The sequence below is a fragment of the Myripristis murdjan genome, chromosome 16 (assembly GCF_902150065.1).
Source record: "Myripristis murdjan chromosome 16, fMyrMur1.1, whole genome shotgun sequence".
NCBI lineage: Eukaryota > Metazoa > Chordata > Actinopteri > Holocentriformes > Holocentridae > Myripristis > Myripristis murdjan.
Genome location: NC_043995.1, coordinates 15714277 through 15733022, shown reverse-complemented (window position 1 = coordinate 15733022; position 18746 = coordinate 15714277). Strand labels below are relative to the sequence as shown.

General features: G+C 41.9%; 1 protein-coding gene across 5 annotated transcripts in view; it reads left to right on the top strand.

Annotated features, from left to right (window-relative positions):
• ptprub (protein tyrosine phosphatase receptor type Ub) overlaps positions 1-18746 on the top strand; it is a 157380-nt gene that overhangs the window by 70093 nt on the left and 68541 nt on the right. For all 5 annotated transcript variants that reach the window (XM_030073318.1, XM_030073315.1, XM_030073319.1 and 2 more), the window contains exon 3: positions 12221-12492. In XM_030073318.1, coding sequence (XP_029929178.1) covers positions 12221-12492 — 272 coding nt within the window. The remainder of the gene's footprint in view (positions 1-12220; positions 12493-18746) is intronic.

Below are 18746 nucleotides of genomic sequence, written 5' to 3'. Positions count from 1 at the left end.
ATGAATTGTTGACATTCCCTAAAAAAATGACTAATAAATGGCAGCAGCAGTCTCTCTGGAGGCCAAGGTCAGGGCTATGGTAGCCGTCAAACTGATGAGTGGTTCTTACTGAGACAGAGCGTCTGCCCACCAAACTGGGGGATTGACAGTTAATCACAAGCACATTACACCTTTGGGATGGGTGGAACTGCAGCCTCCTGCCTTTGGCACCGGGCTGCCTGTCATTATGATGACTCTGTGGCCTATCAGTGTCTGACTCAGATTTATCTATCTGGTACTAGGCAGTGGCCTCATTTTTGGTCTGAACTTGGCACCTGCCCATCCATCAGCCTCTGAAATCCTCCTGTGATGCAGTGGACACAATCTCTCTTTCTATACAGTGCCATGCCACCACCAGGCAGTGCGATGTTTCACATCGTTCGTTGAGTCGGTACGTGTACATTAACGCCGCACAATGGCAGCGGATGTGGTGACATACTCCCACAACAAACATCTGCAGAGCCACAGAGGTGCTCTGTCGCTGGAGGAGTGTAAACATGTTAACATCCACCAGGGGAAATGCTGGCTGAGTTTGTTGGGGCTTAAGAGTTTGGGGAGAGATCGTGTGGGTGGACAACTTTGCTGATGGCACTGGTGAAGGCTCTTTAAAACAAGCAGAGTAATTACTAAAAAGCATGCTGAAGGGCATTTAAATTGCATCTGTTGACACCACTCTGACAGGAATTTCTAGATTAGGTGTGCGCGTCTGTGTGTGCGCGCATGTGTGTATGAGAAAGCTGTGTATTTGCATGTCTGAGTGTGTCTATGTGTGTCTGCATGAGGGGGAGAGGTGCAGAGAGAACAAGCAGATTGTATATAGGGCTGTTTTGGTTGAATGGCTTATTATGCTGATTTATCACTATTGATTCTAATACGCTGGCAGATCTGCCTAAAGCCATGCAATTAAGTGACTGCAATGTTGAGTTTGAATGGAGCTGTAGAAACTACAAATATCTTTCAAGTGCATGTAGTGTGACAATTATGTTTTTTTTGAATAGATAATTCTTAGTAAGTGTGTGGCAAAGTGCTTTAACAGGCAGGGATATCAGCATTTGCCGACTGCCATTCGTTTCCTTTCATGACTAGCTCATTAGCTTCCTGTCAAGACGGATGACCAGACCATGGCCTGCGTTATTATGCGGCTGCGCCCTCTATCCCCGGAAGCCTGTCTGTTTACCACAGGGGCATGTCACCATGCTGACATTTTAATGGGATCAGTCATTGATAACAAGGAGCTAATGAAAATCTAATCACAGAACTTCCCTGTTCGTGGATTGTCTCCACCCTGCTCTGCATATCTCAGACACAACGTTCCTCCATCTGTCCTCTTTTCCCCCAGAGAAAAATTGGGATGTCAGGTCTCTCATTAGCAGGTACAATATGACTTGTGTGACACTTTACAGAGACGAAAGCAAATTCATTCATTCTTTCATTCTCTAATTCATTCACTCATTCTTGCTTTTCTTTTACTCTTGATTTAGGGTTGTAGGGTGGCTGGAACTGGAGGCCATGACAGAATATATTTGGTGAAACAGGGAGACACTCTGGACAGGTTGCCAGTCTTTTGCAGCAATGTTAAATTTAGCTCTTATTTGACAAGATGGATACAGGAAATGAATTAATGGCGCCCCGCTACTTCATTCCATTTCATCTTCATCCTCCTGGGGTGTGAAGAGGCAGGACACTAAGAGCCGGTTAAGGCTGAGGCCAAGATAAGCTGCAGTATTCCAATGGAGAAGGTCACATGGATCAGTGCATGTTGAATTAAAATATGAACATACACATTTGACAGTATAAGGGGAGAAAATTCAATAATCTTTTTTCATGCAATTGTACTGTCAGAATAGGAGGATGTCTGCTTTTGAAGCTGTTCTTGTCGCTGCCCAGCCATCATTGCTCTGGGGCACAGCTAACTGGGGTGAAGCCCTCCAGGCCCGGGCTACACTGAAACCAGGGTCAGGCTTTGAGGAGTCGAATGTGTAAATGCCTCACATATGTTAGTAGAACACTGATGCAGACCTTATGTGAATTGTTTTGAGTAGCAACTGAGAAGAATTACCCATGTGTTATTTTTATGCAATAGCCGTAAGGCATTTGTCTTCATTCATGAAATGTGTGTACAATCAGATACAATCTTAAATACAAATGTTTCCACAAAAATGATAGCAGTCGTCTTTTTTTCTGCTTTCTTTTGCTTTAATCTAAATCTGTGTGTGTTTGAAAGCATGTGTGGGAAGACAAGCTGAAGAGCTTTCTACTTAGAAAGTTTTATACTCTGTTGTTACAGGCTTCATATTAACAACAAATTGCTTAGCAGGCTGTTAATATAAACTAAACTGTGCTATCTGTGTAACCTCACCGGTAGATGTATGCTAATATTTGAGTATGTTAATTGTGAACATACTGTATGCTGTTCATTTCACCATGAGCCCATAGCCAACCTAACTTATTAAAGGTGTGTTTGCTGTTGGAGGGGCGCTTGGTTAATGCCATAGGGAGACAGAGCATCTTTCATGACTGTACAGATATTTTTGTTGAGAGTGATGGCTGGCTGATAATGTGCTGTTGGCCGCCCAGGGTCATTCGTATGGATCTCAGCCGCACCCTGGAGCCACAGCTGGGCAGGACAACAGAAAGGTACTAGCCTATTCCTCCACATGTCCAGGTTTTGTTTGCTCTCAGAGTCCTGGCCACCGGGGCATTCCAGAAAGAGATAGCTGACCGGTCTGGCATAACACAGTCATCCGTCAGCCGCATGCTGGATGGCACCGTAATGCTGGCACCACAATACATCAAATTCCTGTATGCAGCAGCAGAACAGACACAAATAAAAAGGGATTTCCATGCAGCCGCTGGCCTAGCAAACACTATAGGAGCAATAGGCGACACACCTGCACATCAGGGCACCATCTCCAGCAGCCTTTCCATATCTCAACTGCAAACAGAGATAATGCATTAAGACAGCTAGGATTGAGACATGCAGAGAGTGTCCGTTTTCCTTCCTTCCTCTTTCCCTCATGTGTCCACTCATCCTCCGCTCTCCTGGGCGAATCTGGCAGTTGATTCCGAGGCACCTTGAGGACAATTCAAAAGGTCAATGCGGGCAGGCTGTTGAGAAAAAGCACCTTTCTTCACCCCGTTTTCCTTGGAAAGAAGACAACAGCACTTGCTGACGTGGCCTTATCTTTGTCAAATGCTGGAAGGCATAGGCTACTGCTACAATAGCACCACTTGTATTTCATTTATTTTCAGGTCCAACACCGGTCCTCGGCTAGCCCTTCGCTCTCACTCTCCATTCCTACTTTGTGTGCACCAGGCAGTCCCTGGAGGCCCGGGTAATTGTCTACTGGCCCTCTACTTTAGGTGATAAAGACCTGGAGAGAGGCCAGTCCTAGCTCCTGCTCAGAATGAGAGGATAGGATAAAGTTGAGAACAGAAATCGAGGACAAGGTGTTAGACTGTAGATGGAGGAAAAAAACACTGAAAAAGGTTAAGAGTGCCCCATGGCTCTGTATAGACTAATTCAATACTTTTCTCTCTGTCACAATCAGGTCTGTCTTTGCACTTTAAAGGGACTTTGCACTTTGGAGAAGAGCAAAGAAGTTGAGGATGCAGGGTCTGCATATCTTAACGTGTTTCCATGCTTCAGATTGGAAAAAATGTCCATCCGATATTGAAGTAAATACAATTGGATTATTAGTATTCAGAAATTAATGACAGAAGTGATGTCATTTGAAATTGATCTTTTGTCAGTGAAAAATATCACAGCCTTCAGGGGAAGATTGTTTCAAAAGAGGAGAAAAAGTCAATACAGTATACTGCTTTGAATATTTCAAATGGGAAAAAGGTAAGGGAGAGAAGCAGCTTGATGGATGAAAGGGAGAGATAATGAAAAACGATATGAATGAGGGAGAGAGAGAGACAGAGAGAATGAGACGGAGCAAGAGAGAGAGTATAGGGAGAGAGACAGGCAGGCAGAAAGATGGGGCGGGGAATGATAGAGTGAGAGAGGGGGGCGAAAATGAGATTAGGTTCCACACTTCAGGTTGTGTGTCAGCCTTGGGAATGGAAAACTTGTCAGTCCTCCTTGCCCTCATGCAAGGTTGGTAGGCTGCTCTATCGATCTAGCTGCAATGGAGAAGGATCTTATGCAGCCACCAATGATGTTTTTACTGCTCTCTAACATTATAATATATGTGTATCCAAGTGTGCGCATTTGTGTGTGTGTCCTGTGATCTTTGCTATAAGGCACAACTAGCAAGCCAGTATGACAGGTGCGTAGGATATAGACCTTGTGGGGTGATGCATGAAAATTAGAATAATCCCGCACTGTCTTCACTTGGGACTTTGTGGAATAACAGCATCTAATTAAATTAAAATATTGCACTATTTATGAACTATTATTGAACTACTGTTTTGCTTGCACAATACTCAAGGTCTGAAGATATGTTTTGCACTTACTGGCTGCAGCCACATAGTAAGATAAGATATACCTGTATTGATCCCCCATAGGGGAAATTCAAATTGACACACCAGCACAGGAGAATGCAGTTAACAAGGAGAACATTTCCATAAAACCTATACACAAAAAAGTAAGTAAGAAATAAAAATAAAATAAGATAAAATAGATGCAGTGCAACATGCAATGTCTGTGTGTATATTGTATGTTGTAATGTATTCCTGAAGTCTTTTTGTAACCTCCTGGAAGTCTCTGTTTTGCTATGAAAGAGAGCAGAATTCACTACACAATATGGAATAAAGTAAATGAGATTCACACAGTTTAGAGGTGCTATAAAATTTGTATAGCACTTTTCAAAGCACAGTTACAAAATGCTTCACATAAGTTAAAATAGTACACACAGTCAAGATAAGAAACAACAGAGCATAAAGACATTCAAAAACATAAACATAGTAAAATGTAGAACATGAGACCTGATAAAAAACAGAGCATTACAATAAAAACGGTGAAATAAAAGTGATAAAATATGGATAAAAAACAGTTTTGCTATTAAAAAACAAAAAAACAAAACAAAACAAAACAAAACAAAAACAAAGCCTTCCTGTAAAAGTGAGCTCCTCAGGTAGGGAGTTCCACAGCTGCAGGACTGCATGGAAAACGGCTGGTTTCCTTTTGTAATGAGGCGCGCTGTGGGAGCTGTTAGGAGGGTCCTCGCTGAGGAGAGCAGGCTGGGCTCATAGAGCGCCAGTAACACTAAGATGGAAGTAGGAGCAAGGCCATGTAGGGCTTTAAAAGTAATTAGTAAAAGTTTAAAATCAATTCCATACCTAACAGGTAGCCAGTGTAGCAGTGCTTGAATGGGATTGATACTTTTTGTCTGGCAGCCGAATTTCGAATGAGCTGGAGACACAAGACGGACCAGAATACAGGGAGTTACAATAGCACAGCCTGGACAAGATGAATACATGAATGACTTTTTCAAGGTCTGTTTGAGATAAGAATTTTTTTTTAACTTTTGTACTGTTCTTCAGTTGGAGAAAGTATGACCTGAGTGTAGGAGGAAATGATGAATACACACTCCCTGAAAACTACAAGTGCGAAGAAGATTGCACGCACTCTCTCCAGCACGTGAACATGATAGAGCCTGACATGGGCAGCGAAATTGGAAACACTTGTAATGAGCCCTATTTTGGCAAGCACAGGTGAAGAGTCACAACTATAAAGAAGAAGAAGAAGAAAAAAAAAAAAACACAAACTCACCTAACGGCTGCACTGATGTTCTCTTTTGAATGAGCCTCACCCCACCTGGTATGAAAACTGCCATTGCAATCATTTTGAAACAGACTGGGTCAATTGTTGAGGATATTGACTGTTCCATTAAGTCTGTGTGATGTCTTAGTTTGGTTCGTTCCCTGGCTGAGACTTTCCATTAGGAAAGGAGCTTGCCCATATTTTCACCAGGTTCCTTTTTTATCTAAGCCTCCATCAGCCTCCATCAATGTGTTTCAAATATCTCCAGGCTTGTCCATTAAGCCAGAGATGCAGGAGCACCAATAGACATCAAAGAGCGCCTTTATTCGATACCTAACATTACAGTGGATCTGAAAGGGATGATAAACAGAAATACATAATTTTTGATTAAAATCTTTTATCTTCATCATTGGGTGTAGAAAAGATAATGCAACAGAGAGAATCTGAGAGATTGGTTTGCTGGAGATTAAAAGCCACTTTCACATGTAAGACTGAGCGATCAAATCAGAACCTGACCTCAGTTTTTATTCCTCGCGCCCACCTTTGATTTACCCTTCAGCTGCAACCTGTTATCCTCTGCTAGGCTCCAGCAAAGGGTAATAACAGTAACTTGTAGCTTGTTAGCAATAGCACACTGATATTGTGCTACTCCTGAATAAAAACCCACCACTTTATTGCGAATTACTTTACCAATCTAATGTTACATCAAAAGATGAGGGCGAGCAATGTAGACTGCTCCGTATGACCACGTAAGTCACATCAACTCTGTTATGTTTTTATGACTGAGTGGTAATGTGAATGCTAAAACATTTACTTACATATTGTTGCAGTGTTAGTAATAGCTGTAGCTCTTTTAATTCCTAAAAGTGGGATGTTTTCACTTTGCTGGTTAGTTGCTTGGTCTTACCAGGGTCCAGACAACAGAGCTACCCCACAAGGGGAACTAAAGCCCACCCGGCCCTGCTGGGATGAATTACTGTAGAAAATGCAGCCCCCGAAACTCTTTTTATCACAGTTACTGACTTTTAGAAAATCTCAGGATGGATGATGATAGTGGTCTGAATGTGGAAATCCCTGTTGAAACTTGGTTTGCTATGCCTGTAAAAACATAAATCTGTTAATAGCAGCAAGGCATTTATTCAAGAGGTTGGAATGATATCTATCTATCTATCTATCTATCTATCTATCTATCTATCTATCTATCTATCTATATTAGTGACCTTCTCAGAAGAGAATACAAGAAGGGTGAAGATGCCTGGAGAAAAAACTGAGCATGAAGGCCAGTGTGTTGTGAACTGACTGGCACAGCAAGCAGCATCAAGAGTGCTTCTTAAACCCTAGCACAGCCATTGATCCCATTGTATTCAGACCTCAAGTCTCTTGTGTATTTGAGATTGCCTGGGTTCTAGCCTCAATGCCAGCAGGGACCAAAGCAGCGTTGAATGGGTCATATGGAGAGAGAGAGAGTGATTTTGAGTTCACGTGGGAGGAGGACAAACAGAAAAAACTTTGCTTTGGTCCCTTGCCATGATTTCATCTTGATGCTTCCCCAGCCTTGTTTTTACCATCTCTGTCTCTATTTTGCAGTTTCCTGTTTTTGTCATATTCTCTTGAGTTCCTCTCTCTGACCGCACCAGTGTTGTGCATGTGCACATATCTGTTTGCAGCGTCGCTAACTCTCAGGACTGTTTTCTGTACTGCACCCAAAGCCAAGGATTTCTATCAACTGGCATGCAGCATGGCTAGTGCAAGTTCAGACAACACAGCTACTGGCACTGCTGAAGCCTGTCCATATGAGGATTTGAATTAGTGTTATGAACAAATCAATACAGATTCCAGTGGAAAAAATCATTACCAAAGGGTAAGACCATGAGCCAACAGCTGCAGTGTTCCTGTACCCAACCCGACTCACAGCATTTTGTAAAGGACATGTTAACTTTGTTTCCCAAGAGCAAGTAGATAGACATGTACTAGACTACATTGTAGAGATCTGCAGCCTTTGAACAAGGTCACCAAGCTCATCAATTCGTCAAATTAGTTGGTTTGCAGCCATCCAGGTCTGTGCCTTCAACAAAAACAGGTACAGACAATAGAATAGCTTAGAACAGCTAATTAAAACAACAACAAACAAACAAACTGAACGTGATGTAGTTCATTTTTGGTCATGTGAAATTCGAAATTGTTTACTATGAACATGAACTAGTTAATTTTAATGTGTGTGAACTGAACTTTGAGCTAATTCTTGTGCAGTGGGAAGCTGCACAACACTGTGCCTCACCTCTAATCTCAATACTGCACACCCCCAATCCCACCCTCCATTTACCGCTCCCCCTTCCACTCCTCTTGTATTGTGGCTTGCCACAGATACTGTCACCTATAGCCTGTGACCAGGGTGTAGTCCAGCAGCGCTCCGTATGAATTATGATGTGCTGGATCAGTCCTAATCTTGTTATGGATGTTCCTGTGCCCTTGGGAGGGGCATCAAAGGATGAATGGAACTTTATCAGATTTCACAGTGCTTTGAAGCATAATTCATGAAAGGTGCAGTGTTGTGTATACTGTATGTGAGGTGTGCATGGTAGTGTTGAACACCATTGTATAACAGTAAGATACATGCTATATCTATGATGGATTTATTTTAAAAAGTGCCTTTCATTTCCACCTTTTCATATGATAATGAAACTGTAAGCACTGCAGAGTGATAACAAACCTGCTCATTTTACCAAAGCTCTCCCCTGTTTCACAAGGACAAGGTGACAGTGACACATCTATATACATTATATGGTATAAACACCTCAGTTATTGGCTGCTTTAGTTTTGGTTTGTTTTTCTATCTTGTCTAAATGGGAGGGAAAGTAGTTCAGCCGTAGGTCAGAATGGAATAACAGCACAGAGGCCAACATTTTGCTGCTTCAATAAGTGAGAGTTGGACAATGCTCTTGTTGTCTGAACATTTCTTGGAAGCAAGCTAATACCAAGCAGTGATAACAGGTTTCTAAAACCTAACTTTTCTCGACCCTGAAAAAGTAATAATGTGCAGTCCTGGAATTTATGTGCTTCCTTTGTCCCTCACGCTTTGAGCTCATCCTGACTAACAGAGGCTGCTGTTTGGCATGTAAAATGTACACCTGGATTTACTGAATGTTTTAACCGTGTGTACATGAATCAGTGTTTATATTTAGTAATGGACAGTCAGTTAATTAATATTTTGACATGCCCAAAGGGATTTCAATCAATCAATCAGTCACCTTTGGGAAAAAAATGCAATCGAATATAAGTTTCAGAGTTGAAATTGGAATATATATATATATGTATATGTGCTCTCCCAGAAGTACACTAGTAATATCGCAGCAAATTATTAGTGAAAACGCATTGTCAAGCATTATGTCATGAGAGCTACAGTACTGTCTATAATGTGTCACGTTGACAAAATGCAGTTTTAAAGACGTGATGGACCCTCACACAGTATATATAAGAGAGAAATTTAACTTCTCCCAGTCATAAGTGTCACTGAGCTGACAGCTGAAATGATTTTATGGAGTATAACAAAAAGCAGAAACTCTCTGGCTTGCCAAACTAATGAAGTCTTAAGTGCTGGCTACATTATGAAGGTTACAGTGAAAGTGTACAGTTTCGAGGCTGATGATAATAAGGGCTGACAACTTCCAGTTTAGGTGTTCATTTCACATGAGACTGAGGATTTTTTCGTCACTTTTGTTTCACCGCTTTGTGTGGGCAAGCCGGTTCTCCAGCTCCTTCAGAATGGCACAATTTTGAGTTAAAGGTAAAACTGACCAACCTTAAGGTTAAAATGAGCTAGTCTGTCACTTTAACACCCTATCCTCATGGTGTAGGCCTACTTTACAAGTAATCGTATGACCTTGGCAAGGTCTTCATGGCCTCTATAATTTTTTCTTGTGCTCTTTTATGTGGAATTCATGTTACTTCTGACATGTTAAGAATCTCCTCTCCAGGAAGGAAAAAGATTTCATTCATTCCTCTGTCATTTCTGTCCTTTCTCAAGGCCCGGTGAACATGCTGTGCCTTCACTTTCTAGTCCCAGTGTATCCTGAAACAGAAAGCATGTTAGAAAAGGATGGGTAGAGTGCCCTTACCAGAAGATTGGCTCTGAATCTCGCTGCTATCAAAGAGGGCACATGTTGAAATCGACCACAGCCTAAAGTAGCTCTCCTTCCTCTGAAGTCTTCCTCCTCTGCTACTCAGATGTTATTATTAATGGGAATACACTGTATTTCTTTTGGTGTAACCTAAAGGTGTAATCTAAAGATGGTGGACACCATTTTGAGACCACCTGTTTAGTTACAGCTTTAAAGGACTTAAATATTAATGGCTTCCCAATGTCAAGTCACTGAAAACTTGAAATCACAGGAATTAAGGTTTTGCATAATTGGATTGTCGACTCTGAGTGATGTCTGTGATCACTGTATTTACGGTTACAGAATGTACAGAATGTATCCAGGATATCAATTTAATTTGTCACAATGTATAATTCATGGACATTTTCGATTTCATACGTCAAATGCCCTCACATACCTTATTGAATATATGACTCCACATGTGTTCGATTTGAATCTTAATGGAGGTGAAAGGGCAACATAGCAAGTAGTTCATGTGTGCCCGCATTCCATTATATTAGCTTGCAGAGTCAACAGAAATGTGCTATTAGCTTGGATATAAAACAAAGAGCACACATCCAGGACGCAACCAAAGAGGACAGTGTTGCTGCAGCACTTGCTGTTATTTTTATGAGTCCCTTGGGGGCCTCGGGGTGCAGGAGTGGAGAAGGTTTTCTGAAAGATCTAATTAAGCAAAGCGAACTGAGAGTGCAGAGATCCCCACCCCAGAACAACACACAAATCAGGGGCTGTTGACAATGAGCTGCAGGGCACTGGGGTTTGGCAGCAAGACCACACTCAGGCCTCCAGATAATGACCATCCCATGCCTCTCTGGTCTTCAGTTTAACTTTACAGTTGCGGGTTGAGGTGTCCAAATGTGCCTTCTCATTATGTATTACACCAGCCTTAAAATTTTGTCTTATTTGCACTTACAGGAATAATTAGTGTTTACTCAGCGGTTGGGTGGTGTTGGTTGGTTAAGAACCAAATGACTCCATCAAGGGAGAAAAACAAAAGTTCTTTTTATAGCCGGAGGCACCAACACGGGCCTTATACTCATACCCCATAGTAGTTATATGTTGTGAGTTCACGCTTTCATTGAGGCTGCTTGGGATATGTGAAAACAGTAAGACACACTATGTGGGTATTTCTGTTCAGGATATTTTCCAGTTTAGAAGTACAGACTGTGTTAAGTATAAAGAATTCTTTCTCTGCCTGGCAATTCAACATTCACTTTCTATTTCTTCTGAGTGGAGAATAAATGTCTCCAGGACACCTGGCGCCAAGGCTATGGCTGTCTGGTCTCTTGGGCTCATTTCTGACTGAGAACAGAAAGACCTTGGAGTACAAAGACAACAGGCTTGATTATGTGAGTACACAGGAAGGTCTCCCAGCATTGTTGTGCTAATCACGTTAGCGGGCACAGACTCAAGGCAGGACAGATGCTAGGCAAGGGGCAATGGGGTTATGTTATCCTGATTAGAAGAGGCTTCGGGGGGTTTTGTGAATCTTGTCTTCTACCTCAGCATCACCTTGTAGAGGGAACTGCCACCAGTGCAGCGCCTCTCTGTCCCGATTTTTCTCTGCGTCTCCTGCTCTTCCTCTCTATCTCTTTCCCCAGTATCCACATAAACTAATGCCTTGGTCAGCACTGATTGGGTCTGTGTATTCCACTGTGCACATTGCTTTTCCTATTATCAGCTGCCTACACACAGAGCAGTGACTTGCTGGAGAATGCTTTCATTTGTTTTCTTTTGGCATCACCCCACCAAAAATGGTTGAAAGAGGATGGATTTCTTTGTGGCTTGTTTGTCTCGCTTCATATGGGTTTGCTCCCCACAAATCCCTCAAAAGCTCAGATATGAGACTCCACCACCAGTTATCTATCAATCAGTTCAGGGGCTCTAACAGTTGAGTTGAAAATTAGACATATTTACTGGAACTGATGTCATTAATTCCCACTTATACAGTCTACTCAGAATGTGGTGAAAATTGTTGGCTGCATGTGTTTGTATAATCCAGGTTTGCATAAATTATTTTACAGTACATCCTTGACATTTTCAAACTGTCAGTATCTCTGTGAATTCAGTAGATTTCATAAGCAAGCACTCAAGAATTATGTAGTCATCATTCTCTTAAATGTACTTGATTTGTTCTGTGTGACTTACTTTTATGTACAGATGATAGAGGTGAAAACGGCAATATGGAAACACATATACAATCACAGATAGATGAACTGACTGCCATGCTGCCCTATAAAGCTGGAATGCTATGAATAATTGGTGCTTTTCAAGTGACCCTTGTGTGATATTCTTTTTTTTCTGCCCCCTCCAGGATCCTATATGCTGGTGAACTCCTCCCAGCATGCCGCGGGCCATCGTGCTCAGCTCTTACTCCAGACGCTGAGTGAGAATGACACTCATTGCGTTCAGTTCAGCTACTTCCTGTACAGTCGTGACGGCCACAGTCCAGGGGCCCTGAGGGCGTATGTGCGAGTCAACAGTGGCCCGCTTGGCAGTCCAGTGTGGAATGCATCAGGTTCACACGGCAAACAGTGGCACCAGGTCGAGCTGGCTGTCAGCACCTTCTGGCCTAATGAATACCAGGTATGAACACCCTCAGCTGCATAGCCACTATATTTACTGCTGAACTTTCTCCATGATATGACTTCTATTTCAGTGCATAGTATCATGCTGGTAATGTATTGACTTTGATTTAATGAAATGTGGTAATAAAGTGGAACCATAACTGAGAGTGGCTCTATAGAGAGCCCTTTTAATTTGTGGAATCAAATAGTGAAGGGCTCTAAATAGCGGCTCTCAGCTAAGATGAAGATATACAGCCGTCCAGCCTAGCTGATAAACATTTTACAGTACAACTTTGCCGTTCAACACTGATTTTAGCCCCCGGGTGAACATGGTGTTAATTAGTTGTGTTCACAATTTAATTATCATTGATTCCCTTTTGAATATAGGCTATGCTAGTGCTCCAAGGCTCAAACTAGGTCTCATGTAGGCATGTCTGCTGGACATTTTCCCCATTGAGCTGTATACACCCAGTGGAATCCACAATACCTTACACAGCATGTCATGGCCACATTGACTGGCATGTCCTGTGGGTGTGTGTGTGTGTGTGTGTGTGTGTGTGGGTGGGTGTGTGGGCGTATGTGTGTATAAGACTTATAATATTGGTCTGTAGATGGCGCAAGCAGGTGGCACAAGGGATCCCCATCTATTAATACCGTTTTTTTCCTGCAAACTCTGCAGAGCTGTCAAAAAGCAATTAAGTTGAGTAGTGTGCGTTTTATCGAGAACTGTCAATCCCTCCTACTTAATTAACTTCTATTCAGCCCTGCAAGATCTGACCTTCACTATGTAAATAATTGTCCTTCTTTGTACAAACAGAGGCTAGATGGAGGGTGACACTGTTCAACCAACATCACAAGATTTGACAATGAGGCGTGTCTTAGGTAGACAGAAAGAGACATGCAGGCATGCACTCGTGTACACACACAGATTTTACTGCTTTTATTTGTGTGCATAATGTACAAGTCAGTCCTGATTATAAGCAATAATAAATGCTGTAGGACATTGGTTCTCAATCTTTTTGGTGTCAAGGACCCCCAAATTGATAAACATCAGGCCACAGCTCTGTGTTTAACAAAATGTAGTCTCAGGGATAGTTAATTATTCTGTAACTGTCTGTACTGTAGATTGGCACAGTAACAGTGAAGAGTGTGAAACCTATGAATAGAATACTCATTATACAGCCTCTCATTCGGCTAACTTGTAGTCTATGAAATAAGACTGCAATTGAAATGTTCCCCATTTTTCTGGGGACTACCTTGATAGATAGATAAGATTTTTTTTTTTTGTTTGTTTGTTTTCTGGTTCATCAAAATAAATGTATAACCTATTTGCTTGGCTGTTTGCTGTTGAGATACTCCTTGATGATGAAGGTGACAGTGTGTGGCCATGGACGGCAGAGTAAAAGTGCCACATACACACACAGCTACCTATAGTGTTCCTATATGGCATTCCAATAGCACCTTTATAGTCATTCAGTGGCACTGCTGGTGTTGAGAATATGCTCCCCAGATCACGCTGTAGCTGTAAATACAATTCTAGAGGAAACGCTGGAATATTTGTACCTTCTCACAGAACATGGGACATAGAGTATGACAATTATGTCCAAAATTATCCAGCCAACAATTCTATCAACTCTTGCTATGTGCTGCCCTTTGTACATACAGTATATCATCCATTCAAAATTTGTGACAAAGAATCAGACTGGAAACAGACTGGTTGTGTTGCCAACAGTGAGGGGCAAAAGTGCCAGGAAATCAGAGCCTGTCAGGAAGGACCTGCAGTCAGGCTCTGACAGTGAAACCTCCATGCATTAGCTGGTGCTAGTTGATGTTCAGTGCCATCGTAGATGACAGTAGCCCTCATTAGGGTGAGAGAGTCAGTTATCATGTCCTCAGAGATGGTTACCGCCTCTCAATCAGGCCTCGCCCAGTCCAGGGACGCTCCATTTTTAGCCCTGCAAGCGATAAATAGGGAGTCTATCGGCAGTCCTGGTCTAGCTGTTCACTGTTTAGGTCATATGATCTGGGGCTTGCAGTTAAGTTTCACTTTTGTTTGGGAGACTGTTAGGTGTCACTTTTCACCGGGAGAAGTCATCACAACAGTAGTTTAATGAGCATTTCCATACAGGATAATACCAGTTTTTCACTTTTATCAAGTTAAATATAGTCTGTGTCAACCAGATGCACCTTGGTGACTAAAGCAACAGCAACATGCGCCTCACTGCCAGATGCTGTCACTGAAAGAAAAAATACACAATGTCTTTCCTTAGTCTGTTCACCCAAAAAACCCAGTAATCAGATTTGTGTGCATGTTAACCCTGTGGCTATTAAGTCAATGGCAGGCATTAACAGTGAATCATCAACTGTGCCTTCTCTTTCAGTAAACGCATGAGCATGAAGATATTATAATACTATAGTGGATAAATAGTGGTTAAACAATTATATACCCATGGTGCCAATAGTCTGCAGTTTGCAGAGAGACATTGGTTTTCATCTGCTGAGCCTGCATATAGAACACATTTTCTATACATATACTTGCTGAAGCGCTACAGCAGCCTATAATTGTGTAGGCAACAAGCCCAAGCAGAAAAAAAGTGAAGGAAGGTTTTAATAACAAGATTGCTTAAGGGTTGGAAGTTACGTTACGCAGAGTTAAGTTATGACATAGCTGTGTGATATCATGTGCTCACTCTAACGTAAGGCAAGCACAGTATTTGCATAATTTAGCTGCTCTGGGAAGAATTAACTCTGGTGTGAACATCTTCCCACTGCTACAAACTTAGTGATTAGCCACATTACCAACAACACAAACCTCCAAACATGGCAACGTCGCTGACTTACTCATTTGCTCAGACCGCTTGTGCAACCACTTTGGTCTCTTATGCTGAACGCTAGCAGGGCTGTTAGACTGTTAGTCTTGTTTACACAGAAGTCACTGAGGTCAGACCAATCTGACTAAACCCCAAACCCAGCAGATCGTGTGTCCATTTTACCACATTTCTCTCTCTCTCTCTCTCTCTCTCTCTCTCTCTCCCACACACACACACACACACACACACACAAAGAGAGAGATCTGAGTTCTCAAATGAAGTGAAGCCTTTGGAGCTCCATAGTTCAGCCAAACAACTTCAGTGATGTCGTATTTTGGATCAGCTGACATGCCAGCTGAGCTTGCATATTGCTATCACTGGGCAGTCAATTTAAGCTGTCAAATTGACTTCCTCACCCTCTGTGGCTGCTTGTCCTGCTGCCCGTGCTGCTGTTGTTGAATCTCACACCATATGTTAACCTCAGCATTCACCTGTGGGCTCTGTTTCTTTACGGTTCCCCCTGAGGGTTACATCTACCTCCCCCATGGTTTTCCTTTTGCTCGTACTAAAAATGACGCTTGAAGGGAGTAGTCAGAGGAGAGGATGACACCAAAATAAATTCTTTGTGTGCATTTACTCTTAAATCTTTCATATTTAATATAATTCTCTCACTGGAGTTCCCCAAAGGACATGTGAGTTTGATACTGACTGGCACATACAAGCAGTCATGAGCTTGCTCTTCCTCTCAACTTTACACTTGCGTCGGTCTATTAGTATACAAGATGGTTGTGAGCTCTCCTGATCAATGCCGTTGCCACTCACAGTAGCCAGTTTTGCACCTCATGAGCAGGGTAGCAATAAGTCTCTTGTCAGTAAACCTCAGCTCAGTTTCACAACAAATAATTGACAGTTAGGATCGTCGCTGCTCAAAACATTTTTAGTGCATCTCATTACACGTTTTTAACATTTAGCTGGTGCTCTTATCCACAAAATGTTTGACAGTGAGTGAGCAGGCAATGATTTAGTGTCTTGACAAGACACATCACTGTTGACGGACACGTTGGCTAGTGTGGAGATCTTTCTGTTTTTAAATAGAGTCTCAAACCACTATTTCACCCTGCCAGGAGATCAAGGCAGATAAGTCATGAGCACATCAACAATTTCTTTTTATTTCACCTTCTATTCTCTTTACTTTCTCTGCTCAAGTTTTATTTGAGTTTGCTGTGAACTCATTTGGTATACTCACTATGTCCTATTTTTCTGTCCTTCAGTGGAGATGCATAGTCTCTGGTCCCATAGCCCTATAAGCAGCCCGGTAAATAGCAATGGCTCATAGGTGAGTCATGGTAATGTGGCTGCCAACAAGAGGCTTGTGTTAGGAGAAGGAGGGTATAATGGGTTTATGAGGAGGAGTGGATAACTCTGAAGACAGGACAGTGCAGGAAGAGGAAATGAGAAGGAACACTTGAATTGGCATTGACAATAGCGCCTTTTAATAGAACTGCTTAAACTGCTAATGGCTTTCATATTTTCTTGTGTGGGGGAAAAACACAGTGTTCAAATTTATTGGATTAAATTTGCTTCTAATATTGGGGATTTGGTTACCAGATACTGGCACTGTAAGAGAAAACGTCTGCGTCCAACTGTGTTTGGCAGAGAGTTAAAGCAATGTTGTTACAATTCCTCTTTCACTTCCCCTCACTTTTCATAGTAACATCACTTGACTCTGTGCTAATGTGTTGCTCTTCAACAAAGAAAGTAAATTTCCCGAGCTAATACCCAACTAAAATATAGGCTACTGTTGGTCTGTTGGTTGTTTGTGAATGCACACCATGTCTCAGCTGATCTCCATTACTCTATGCAGTTTCCTCTTTTGGCTCTCGCTTTTCTAGCATCCTCAATCTAAATTTCGATTTCTGTCTCTCTCTTCTTTAAAATTAAATTCAATATCATAGCAGCACAGCAATAAACAATCAGTAACACAAAAGCTTCAGCATCTCCCATGTTTACTGATTTGTTGTTGTCAGTCACTTGCAGATTGACTTGACTCCTCCTCTTTTATTGCATAAAGTTTCCTGTTCTCTTAATGTGGTGGAAACACAAGCATGCACGACCTTCAGGTACTCGCTTTCCTTCCTGAACCCTCTCAAACCTTTAGCCTGCTGAAGCTCAACTCTAATTTCATTTGTGTTTTTCACATCACAAAACAGAACCGCTAAGAGCAGACTGTTTGGAAAAGGGGTGGCATCAGCAAGATTTACAAAGCATTTACAAAAACATGTACAGTACTAGGTGATTGGAGCACCCATCTGTCTATCACTGAGTTCTTCGTCCAATCAGACAAAAAAAAAAAAAAAAAAAAAAAAAAAGCTGTGATGGTTGAAGTGAGAAACCATATTGGTAGGCATATTGCAAGCTTGTTAACATGTTGGCACAAAGTTGTGAGGAAAATCCACATTATGTTGATATCCTGTTGTCTCTGTTTTCCAGTTCAGTGTATTGTAGCTTGTTGCTGTCATCATCAACCAAGCCACACCAAGGACACTGATTGGTCCAGCCGCTTTGTGGTTTCCAATCTAATGCTTTGGTTGGAGTGTGGCCAGATGCTTTCATGTGTCAAATGAAAATTTGTCCTCAAACAATATGGTGGAAAAGCAATAAAAGTCCTCCTGATACCATACCTTACATTGTTAATCCCTTAGCAGCCATAAGAAAAGCTCATCACTGGTGAATGAAGGGGGTCTTGCCCTGCAACACGTCACCGCTCCCTGCTACTCAGACATGAACAGAGAGAGGCTGGATGGAGATGTGTTGCACTGGATGTGTTCCAGGATAGCGGTATCTTTAACAATGCTGGCCTTGCTCTGCGGTTACACCAGCACTGGTGCAGATGAAAGCACATAGATAAACAAGAAAGAGAAGAGAACAATGCTGGGAAAAGGGGATGGGAATCATGGAGTTTGAGCCTGGTATGCTTCAGCTCAGTTCTTTTGGTATTCACCAGGGGTTTTTAGTTCTAAAGCGTGCTAGCTGCAACTTGTATGACTTAAAATATTAAAGGCTTTGGGTTATATCAGCTCAGTAGCGAGCTTAATACAGTGACTTTGGATGTGAAGCAGTAGGTAGGCATATTTACCTTGTCATTAAACTGGCAAAGTGCGCTTTTGAAGTAGAGGTGGTGAACAGGCTCTTCTCTTTGTCTTTCAGTGAAATAAAACCCAAGGGAACAGATCATTTTAAAGACTGATTTCAAATGTTCAGGGTTTTTCCACCTTATTAGTTTTCAGGTCATATTAGTGCTCACCATTCCTTGCCCACACAGCACTCGGATTCAATATGTCAGCAGAACCTTTTGCATCGTATGGATAGAGATGTGAGATTTCAATTGCGTATACTCTCAAGGTTGCTGTTGCAGCACATGCACAGTGTTTATGTCTGGAAAATGTCATTGTGGAATGTAATT